This window comes from Erinaceus europaeus, chromosome 10 (assembly GCF_950295315.1).
Source record: "Erinaceus europaeus chromosome 10, mEriEur2.1, whole genome shotgun sequence".
NCBI lineage: Eukaryota > Metazoa > Chordata > Mammalia > Eulipotyphla > Erinaceidae > Erinaceus > Erinaceus europaeus.
Window position 1 is genome coordinate 100,363,574 of NC_080171.1, and position 10,743 is coordinate 100,374,316.

Below are 10,743 nucleotides of genomic sequence, written 5' to 3' on the forward strand. Positions count from 1 at the left end.
AGTGCTGCAGCTGCCTCTCTTTCTCTCTCTCTCTCTCTTGCTGCTCTTCCTATTTCTATCATAATTAAAAATTAATCTTTATTTAAAATTCAATCTAGAGTTGGATTCGACTTCCGGAGGCGGAGCTACGAGCAGCAGATCGCTTTCTCTCCTCTCCTCTCCTCTCCTCTCCTCTCCTCTCCTCTCCTCTCCTCTCCTCTCCTCTCCCGGATCAACTAGGAATACCAAAGGAGACCACCCGGACCGAAACAAGACAGGACTAGAATGACCACAGAAACCCAGTAAATCACCCATGAGTACAAACACGCGTGGCTGGTGACAAAGAGGAGAGAGGGGCCTAAGGAGAGATTAAGTGGCTGCGAACAGTTCAACAGTTTATCAGTGGAGACACCACCTCCAGTCTGCTCCACCAACAAGGGGACAGCTGGAGGGAGGAAAGGACTCCCCAGAGACTCACCAAGTGCAACTCTGAGTCTCCACTGCTACTACCCTCAGAATCTGGAGCAGCAACAGGGAGGGACACCAGGGGACAGAGATCTAACTGGGAAACTCAGGAGAAGACCTATACCTCGGTGGCATAGCTGAGGGGCTGTGAAAGTCTCTTTGCATAACCACTGGATTATCTCTGCCACACCCTGCTTTATCTCTTGGTCAGGAGTCAGTGATTAAGCTAACAAGCCTATTGATAGTTTAAAAGCCCTCAGGCTCCCATAGCCTACAGGGAAGAAAAACAAAGAGGCTTTTACACCACTGAGCTCCAACTCAGGGATTGAAAAAACTGTTAACTTCCACCAAGGTAAACCCTTTAATTAAATTACTTAGACACAAGTCAATCCAGGCAATAGTGATCAATAATTTGAAAAGTACTGATAAAGGGAACTCATAACATAATATATAAAATGTTTAAAAAAACAAGAAAAAATATTGGAGACTCGAACCAGGACAAGAGTCCAGCTAAAAGTCCTCCAGAGGGTGAAGCACAAAACAACGAGTTCAACATCCAAACATTAGCTAAGGAAATAATAACAGGAGTGAGTAAAGAATTTGAAAAAATTGTAGTCAGAAATGCAGGAACAAATGAGAATATGGAAGAAAATTCTAATTATCTCATGGTTATTAGAGAGCTGAAAGCTGAAATCGCTGAGCTAAGAAGGCAACTAGCTGAACAAGCTAAAACAGTATCACAGCAGGGCAACAAAATAGATGAACTCCAGAAAGCAGTAGAGGGCAGAGAGAATAGAATCTATGAGGCTGAAGACAGAATTAGCAAGATTGAGGATGAATTAGAGACAACTAAAAAAGAAGTAAGAGATCTCAAAAAGAGATTAAGAGATGCTGAAAACAACAACAGAGTCCTATGGGATGACTTCAAAAGAAACAATATACGCATTATTGGCTTACCAGAGGAAGAAAGAGAAGGGGAGGAAGAAAGCATTCTCCAGGCCATAATAGCTGAAAATTTCTCTAGTCTAGACAACACCAAAGACATAAAGATTCAAGAAGCCCAGAGGGTCCCAAACAGAATTAACCCAGACCTAAAGACACCAAGACATGTCATACTTAGAATGGAAAGGAATAAGGATAAAGAAAGGATCCTCAAGGCTGCAAGAGAAAAACAAAGAGTCACCTACAAAGGAAAACCCATAAGATTAGCAGCAGACTTCTCCATACAAACACTATAGGCCAGAAGAGAATGGCAAGATATCTATCGAGTGCTCAATGAGAAAGGCTTTCAGCCAAGAATACTATATCCTGCTAGACTGTCATTCAGACTAGATGGAAGCATCAAAACCTTCTCAGACAAGCAACAGTTGAAGGAAGCAACCATCACCAAGCCTGCCCTGAAAGAAGTTCTGAAAGGTCTCCTATAAACAACCAGACCACCACAAATAGGACATATATCAAAACACTCTAAAACTCTACAAGAATGGCGTTAAAATATCTTCAATCTTTGATATCAATAAATGTCAATGGCCTGAATTCACCTATTAAAAGACACAGAGTAGGAAGATGGATCAGAAAACACAACCCAACAATATGTTGTCTACAGGAAACTCACCTAACTCAACAAGACAAACACAGACTTAAAGTGAAAGGATGGAAAACTATCATACAAGCCAATGGCCCACAAAAAAGGGCAGGAACAGCTATGCTCATATCTGACATGATAGACTTTAAAATAGATAAGATTAAAAAAGATAGGAATGGACACTACTTAATGCTCAGAGGATCAGTCAATCAAGAGGACTTAACAATTATTAATATTTATGCACCCAATGAGAAGCCATCTAAATGCATCAAACTTCTACTGAAAGAGCTACAGCAATATATTAACAGTAACACAATCATAGTAGGGGACTTCAACACCCCACTATCTCAACTTGACAGATCATCCAGGAAGAAAATCAGTAAAGACATAAGGGAGCTAAATGAAGAGATAGATAAACTAGAACTATTGGACATTTTCAGAGTCATTCATCTCAAGAAACTGGAATACACATTTTACTCAAATCCACATGGATCATTCTCAAGGATAGACCATATGTTAGGCCACAAAGACAGCATCAGCCAATTCAAGAGCACTGAAATCATCCCAAGCATCTTCTCAGACCACAGTGGAATTAAACTAACACTTAACAATCAACAAAAGATTAGTAACAGTCCCAAAATGTGGAAGCTCAACAGTACACTTCTTAACAACTTCTGGGTCAAAGAGGAAATCAAGGAAGAAATCAAAATGTTTCGAGAGTTCAATGAAAATGAAGATACAAGCTATCAAAATATTAGGGACACAGCTAAAGCAGTCCTAAGAGGGAAGTTCATAGCTATACAAGCACACATTAGGAAACAAGAAAAGGCACAAATAAACAGCCTGATTGCACATCTTAAAGACCTAGAAGAAGAACAACAAAGGAATCCTAAATCAACCAGAAGGACAGAAATCACTAAAGTTAGGGCAGAAATAAATAACATTGAGAATAGGAAAACCATACAAAAGATCAATGAAAGTAAATGTTGGTTCTTCGAAAGAGTAAACAAAATTGACAAGCCTTTAGCCAGACTCACAAAACAAAAAAGGGAGAAGACCCAAATAAATCGGATAGTAAATGAAAGAGGAGAAATCACAACAGACACTGCAGAAATTCAACATATCATGCGAGGCTTCTATGAACAACTATATGCCACCAAGCTAGAGAACCTGGAAGAAATGAATGATTTCCTAGATACCTACCAACTTCCAAAACTAAGTAAAGAGGAAGTGGATAACATGAACAGGCCCATCACAGCTAATGAAATTGAAACAGTTATCAAAAATCTTCCCAAAAATAAAAGTCCTGGACCAGATGGTTTTACAAATGAATTCTACAAAACTTTCAAAGAAGAACTAATACCTCTACTTTTAAAAGTCTTCCAGAAGACTGAAGACACTGGAATACTCCCTGCCAGCTTCTATGAAGCCAACATCACCCTGATACCAAAAGCAGACAGGGACACAACCAAAAAAGAAAACTACAGACCAATATCTCTGATGAACATAGATGATAAAATATTGAACAAAATTCTAGCCAACCGGATACAGCAGTATATCAAAAAGATTGTTCATCATGACCAAGTGGGGTTTATCCCAGGCATGCAAGGTTGGTTTAATATACGTAAATCAATCAATGTGATCCACCACATCAACAAAAGCAAGACCAAAAACCACATGGTCATATCAATAGATGCAGAGAAAGCCTTTGACAAAATACAACATCCCTTTATGATCAAAACACTACAAAAAATGGGAATAGAGGGAAAATTCCTGAAGATAGTGGAGTCTATATATAGCAAACCTACCTACAGCCAACATCATACTCAATGGTGAAAAACTGGAAGCATTTCCCCTCAGATCAGGTACTAGACAGGGCTGCCCACTATCACCATTACTATTCAACATAGTGTTGGAAGTTCTTGCCATAGCAATCAGGCAGGAGCAAGGAATTAAAGGGATACAGATTGGAAGAGAAGAAGTCAAACTCTCCTTATTTGCAGATGACATGATAGTATACATGGAAAAACCTAAGGAATCCAGCAAGAAGCTTTTGGAAATCATCAGGCAATACAGTAAGGTGTCAGGCTATAAAATTAACATTCAAAAGTCAGTGGCATTTCTCTATGCAAACACTAAGTTAGAAGAAATTGAAATCCAGAAATCAGTTCCTTTTTCTATAGCAACAAAAACAATAAAATATCTAGGAGTAAACCTAACCAAAGAAGTGAAAGACTTGTATACTGAAAATTATGAGTCACTACTCAAAGAAATTGAAAAAGACACAAAGAAGTGGAAAGATATTCCATGCTCATGGGTTGGAAGAATTAACATCATCAAAATGAATATATTACCCAGAGCCATCTACAAATTTAATGCTATCCCCATCAAGATCCCAAGCACATTTTTTAGGAGAATAGAACAAATGCTACAAATGTTTATCTGGAACCAGAAAAGACCTAGAATTGCCAAAACAATCTTGAGAAAAAAGAACAGAACTGGAGGCATCATACTCCCAGATCTCAAACTGTATTATAGGGCCATTGTCATCAAAACTGCTTGGTACTGGAACATGAACAGACACACTGACCAGTGGAATAGAATTGAGGGCCCAGAAATGAGGCCCCACACGTATGGACATCTAATCTTTGACAAAGGAGCCCAGACTATTACATGGGGAAAGCAGAGTCTCTTCAACAAATGGTGTTGGAAACAATGGGTTGAAACATGCAGAAGAATGAAACTGAATCACTGTATTTCACCAAATACAAAAGTAAATTCCAAGTGGATCAAGGACTTGGATGTTAGACCACAAACTATCAAATACTTAGAGGAAAATATTGGCAGAACTTTTTTCCGCATACATTTTAAAGACATTTTCAATGAAACGAATCCAATTACAAGGAAGACTAAGGCAAGTATAAACCTATGGGACTACATCAAATTAAAAAGCTTCTTCACAGCAAAAGAAACCACTACTCAAACCAAGAGACCCCTCACAGAATGGGAGAAGATCTTTACATGCCATACATCAGATAAGAGTTTAATAACCGGCGCAGTATTTGCCAACGTCTGAGGCATCGCGGGCGCAGGCTAAGGCGGGGGCCGTGCACCTGTGCCCGCCGCCCGAGCCCCGCCATGGCCAAGCGGCGTGCGGCCGAGCCGCTGGTGTTCCACGCGCCCTGGAAGCGGCTCCTGCGTGGCCTTCCCGACGGGCCGCCGTGCTGGGTGTCGCCGCCTCGCAAACGCAGAATGGACGCGGCGGCGGCCGTGGCCGAGCCTCCGCCTGAGCCCCGCAAGCGCCGTGGCGGCGGGCAGCCGGAGGGCCGCGGCCTGGACACGGGCGAGCCGCCCCCACGGGCTCCGGAGCCCGGGGAGCAGCCGGACGCCCGGGCCCCCAGGGGCGGCGGCGACGGCGGGGCGGGACGCGGGGGGTCCCCGCGGGGAGACTGGGGTGCCGCGCCGGAAAGGCTTAATGAAGAATTTTGGCAGTATAACACCTTTCAGTACTGGAGGAACCCTTTACCACCTATTGATTTGGCAGATATTGAAGCTGTGAATGAGGACAACTTGGCAAAAGCAAAGCTCCAGGGCCAGAGTGAAGTGGTGGAGGTTGATATGGAGTCCTGACAGAAGCAACTGAAGAAATGAGGTTTTCTGCATCTGAAGAGACATCTTTAAATGAATTCATGTGTTCTTACAAAGAAAAGTTATTTTCCATACTTGGTATATTGTTCCCAAACTTGAAAAAATGAGGAAAAGGATAAATCTTTTAAAAGATAAATGTCTGTAGTTACTACTCAACCTTCTGATAGGGATTTATGAAGGATATAGTGCAGTTATAGGAAGTGTTTTATGTATGCATTCCAAAAGAACATTTTTTTGTCTCGATTTTCACTTTGGAGATAAAAGGAGTTCTGGTAGTTTTAAAAGTAGATTGGGAAGTACTCAGAATATTCCCTGTTTGCACACAAAAAAGCTGGTTTGTGGTACATAAAATGAATATTGCTTTATAATAACTGTAATTAATAAAATGTTTTCTGATAAAAAAAAAAGAGTTTAATAACCAACATATATAAAGAGCTTGCCAGACTCAACAACAAGACAACAAATAACCCCATCCAAAAATGGGGGGAGGACTTGGACAGAATATTCACCACAGAAGAGATCCAAAAGGCCGAGAAACACATGAAAAAATGCTCCAAGTCTCTGATTGTCAGAGAAATGCAAATCAAGACAACAATGAGATACCACTTCACTCCTGTGAGAATGTCACACATCAGAAAAGGGAACAGCAGCAAATGCTGGAGAGGGTGTGGGGTCAAAGGAACCCTCCTGCACTGCTGGTGGGAATGTCAATTGGTCCAACCTCTGTGGAGAACAGTCTGGAGAACTCTCAGAAGGCTAGAAATGGACCTACCCTATGACCCTGCAATTCCCCTCCTGGGGATATATCCTAAGGAACCCAACATATCCATCCAAAAAGATCTGTGTACACATATGTTCTTGGCAGCACAATTTGTAATAGCCAAAACCTGGAAGCAACCCAGGTGTCCAACAACAGATGAGTGGCTGAGCAAGTTGTGGTCTATATACACAATGGAATACTACTCAGCTGTAAAAAATGGTGACTTCACCGTTTTCAGCCGATCTTGGATGGACCTTGAAAAAATCATGTTGAGTGAAATAAGTCAGAAACTGAAGGATGAATATGGGATGATCTCACTCTCAGGCCGAAGTTGAAAAACAAGATTAGAAAAGAAAACACAAGTCAAACCTGAAATGGAATTGGAGTATTACACCAAAGTAAAAGACTCTGGGGTGGGTGGGTGGATGGGGAGAATGCAGGTCCATGAAAGATGATGAATGACATAGTGGGGGTTGTATTGTTAAATGGGAATCTGGGGAATGTTATGCATGTACAAACTATTGTATTTACTGTTGAATGTAAAACATTAATTCCCCAATAAAGAAATAAATTATTTAAAAAAAATAAAAAATAAAATTCAATCTATACAACAGACTGTCAGATCATATGGTTGATAATCACGCAGTTGTTCTATTCAATGACGAAACAACAGTAGACAGACTGTTTCCAGATGAACAACTAGGACTTCCACTTCCTGGAGCCTTGATGTCAACTGGGGCACCCGAAGGACCTTCCCCTCAGAGTTCCTGTGTGGATCTGCTGAGACTCAGCACAACGGGCTGCTGGGGAGCTGTCCCAGAAACACCCCAAGATAGGCCTTTGCATACCTTGCAGCTGCTGCAGATACAAAGCTCTCTGCAGCACCGAGCCACTGAGAAGGGGAGCGGAGCAGGCACCTGGGAGAGTCAGAAGCTGCTGCTGAGGCTGTTGTTGCAGGAGGCCCCTGTGTGGTGGGAGGGGTGTCAGAGGGTTCTGCGGAAAGTCACATTCTTCCCCCTTTCTGTGAGACTTCCTCACCTCCAGGACTCATACAGGGATGCTCCTGAGAACGTAACTGGGATTGGGGAGCATCCAAACTACCGGCCCAAGCCAGACACCCCTTCATGGAGAACTCACCGGCTGACGGTCATGGGCAGCAGGGTCTGTGGTGAGGTGGGCTGAAGCAGCTGCTGGAGTTGCAGTAACTGCTGTTGCTGTAGCTGTTGTTGCTGCAGCTGCTGCTGCTGCAGTTGTTGCTGCTGCAGCTGTTGTTGTTGCAACTGCTGCAGCTGTTGCTGCTGCAGTTGCTGCTGCTGCTGATTGAACATAGTGTCTAAGGGAAGGGGAAGAGAGTGGGGCCCTCATCAGAAGCCAGCTCCTCTCCTGCCACCCATCCCAACCCCAACCTGCATTCTATAACTACATCTGGGCGTCCTGCCGAGAGTCTGCCAACCTGGCACCCCATCCTTTGAATGCACCTGCAACTTTGCCAGCAGCAGCAGCAGCAGCAACAGCAATAGCATCACGTCAGTTCCGCACACACCTTCCTCCCCTCCTCCCCAAGTCCTGGCACTATCCAACCATCGTTCCTGGAGTTTGGTAGGACCCCAATACAGGTTCCCACTCCCCACCCCCAACCTTGCTTCTCCCCAGGCCCATGGTGTCAAGATGTCAACCACTGGCCACTCACACCCCCAGTGATCCTCACACTCTCTACCTCTAGTCCTTCAGTTAACCCCCCCACCCCCACTCCATTCCTTTTAGCCCACGACCAAGTATCAGGAAGGCTTCCCTCTCCCCTCCCCGTGCCCCCGTGCCCCCCACACCACGTCCTCAGCAGGTACACCCAGCATTACCCATCAAATCCGGGGCCCCAACCAGCCTGCGGAGCCCGCAGCCTCCATTCAAGTGACCCTAAGCCTCCCGTCCCGCCCAAACGGCCCGCGAGAGGCTTTGGCGCGGAAACTCACAGTCCGATCCCCCCACCCTGTGCCCTCCACCCCGCCCCCAGCAATCGCGAGCCCCTCCGCCGGAAAGGAGAGCCACAGGGCTCTGGCTCTGGGCCCCCGGACCCTGCAGGCCTTGTCCACCCCGAAGTCCGTGAGCTGGCCAGGCCGCTGCAGCGCCCTCTGGCGGGGTGGAGGTCCAGGTGCCACTGTGGGCTGCAAGGGGCTTCCGTACCCACAGTTCTAGTGGAGGGGGCGGCGGGCGTCCCCAGTTCCCCGTGTCCACCCCCCCCCCATCTCAGCACTCAGAAGGGAAGAGGTCTGCTTCTTAGCCTTGGACCGGGGAAATCACTCAGCACTGGAACACAGGACTTGCATATGTCTGAGGCTCCCCAGCTTGGCTGGGAGGAGATACATAATGGTTAAGGAGAAGATATATAATGGTTAAGGAGACTCTCATACCTGAGGCTCCAAAGTCACAGGTTCAATCCCCTACTCCACGATAAGCCAGAGCAGTGTTCGGGTACAACAAAGAAACACAACACCAAGCTCAATTCCTGCCATATGCCAGAGCAGTACTCTTGTGTCTCTCAAATTCTTCATAAAAATACATTAAAATGGCGGGGGGCGGGGGCATCTGGAAGTGACACATCTGATAAAGTACATGTATTACTTTGCAAGAGGACTTGTGCTTAACTCTCCCAACCCCACCCATCACAGGTGAGGGAAGTCTCACTGGTAGTGGAGCAATGAAGCAGATGTCTATCTCTCTCAAATGAGGGGAGGGGATGGCCACTGGGATCAGTGGACATGCTGCAGGCATCAAGCCCCAATGACAACCCGGGTAACAAAACCAGAATAGATAAATAAGCTGCTAGGGAAATAGTTCATCTCCTAGAGTGCAGGACTTGCACTTCTGGGGGGGAGTCCCTATTTTATTCCATGCACTGCATGTACCATGTACCTCTGTCATGTAAAATTCTCTCTCCATATATACAGCTTATATACATATATAAATGAGTTACACATGAAACAGAAAAAGAATAAGGTCAGAACACACTCTGGTACCTACAGAGCTAAGGATAGAACCAGGAACCTCAGGAATTTAAATCTGGTGTTTTACCAACTGAGCAATCTCCCCTGCCTGAAAATCAGTATTTTTAAAAATTAAAATAAAGCAGTTCTTCTATTGCCCTCCTCCCCCAAACAGTTTAGCTTGAATGATTCTTTCTTTGGCACTGTTGTGTTGTTCCTCCACCCCCACTCCACTTTGTCCATCTGAAATTACTGTGACAAAGAGCCTGAAGTCTGTAACCACCCCAGATTCTCTTTGGGTTGTGTCCAGAGTGTGAGACCACATGTCAGGTGGCACAAGTGACATATAAACCCACAACAGGAAGCTGGGTGGTGGTGCACCTGTTTGGATGTATATGTAACAATGTGCAAGGACTGAGGTTCAGGCCCCTGAGCCCCACCTGCTGGGTGTAAGATTTATGGTGAAGCAGGGATGCAGGTCTCTATCTCCCCCATTACTCTCAGCTTCTGGCTATCTCTATCCAATAAATAAAAAGATGATTTAAAAAACTTACTTTAAAAAAAAAAAGATTGTCCAGGTTCAAGCCCCCGGCTTCCCACCTGCAGGGGAGTCACTTCACAGGCAGTGAAGCAGGTCTGCAGGTGTCTATCTCTCCCCCTCTCTGTCTTCCTCTCCTCTCTCCATTTCTCTGTCCGATCCAACAACGACATCAATAACAACAACAATAACTACAACAATAAAAAAAACAAGGGCAACAAAAGGGAATAATTTTTTTATATTTATTTATTTCCTTTTGTTGCCCTTGTTGTTTTATTGTAGTTATTATTGTTGTTGTTGTATAGGACAGAGAGAAATGGAGAGAGGGAGGGGAAGACAGAGAGAAGGAGAGATAGACACCTGCAGACCTGCTTCACCGCCTGTGAAGCGACTCCCCTGCAGGTGGGGAGCCAGGGTTTGAACCGGCATCCTTATGCCGGTCCTTGTGCTTTGCGCCACCTGCGCTTAGCCCGCTGCACTACAGCCCGACTCCGGGAATAAATTTTTTAACAGTGGATCCCTTAAGGGTTTTTTAAATAAAATATTTATTTATTCCCTTTTGTTGCCCTTGTTTTTTATTGTTGTTGAGTTTTTAAAAAATATTTATTTAGGGGAAGCAATTACAGAAGCCAGACCTTCCACTTTCTGCAACCCACAACGACCCTGGGTCCATGCTCCCAGAGGGATAGAGAATGGGAAAGCTATCAGGGGAGGGGATGGGATATGGGGATTGGGTGGTAGGAATTGTGTGGAGTTGTACCCCTCCTACCCTATGGTTTTGTTAATT

The 10,743-nt window shown here is 44.6% G+C and overlaps 2 protein-coding genes across 7 annotated transcripts in view; one reads left to right on the forward strand and one right to left on the reverse strand.

Moving 5' to 3' along the window:
• CIZ1 (CDKN1A interacting zinc finger protein 1) overlaps nucleotides 1-8,418 on the reverse strand; it is a 28,862-nt gene extending 20,444 nt beyond the window's left edge. For 4 of the 6 annotated variants that reach the window (XR_009552107.1, XM_060200257.1, XM_060200259.1 and 1 more), the window contains exons 1-3: nucleotides 8,294-8,418; nucleotides 7,575-7,770; nucleotides 7,286-7,401 (exon numbers count right to left, since the gene is read on the reverse strand). Coding sequence is in view for 3 of the 6 variants with exons in the window: in XM_060200257.1 (XP_060056240.1) it covers nucleotides 7,286-7,401; nucleotides 7,575-7,770; nucleotides 8,294-8,297 (316 nt within the window). In the remaining 3 variants the exon portion in view is untranslated. Of the gene's footprint in view, nucleotides 1-7,285; nucleotides 7,402-7,574; nucleotides 7,771-8,293 lie in introns of those variants that run through there. The other 2 variants (XM_060200261.1, XM_060200260.1) reach the window with 2 other exon arrangements.
• LOC132540773 (uncharacterized protein C9orf40-like) lies at nucleotides 5,129-6,084 on the forward strand. The gene has a single exon (XM_060198965.1). It carries the CDS (start codon nucleotides 5,168-5,170, stop codon nucleotides 5,657-5,659), a length of 492 nt encoding a protein of 163 aa, XP_060054948.1. The 5' UTR covers nucleotides 5,129-5,167; the 3' UTR covers nucleotides 5,660-6,084.
• Nucleotides 8,419-10,743: the final 2,325 nt, after the last annotated feature.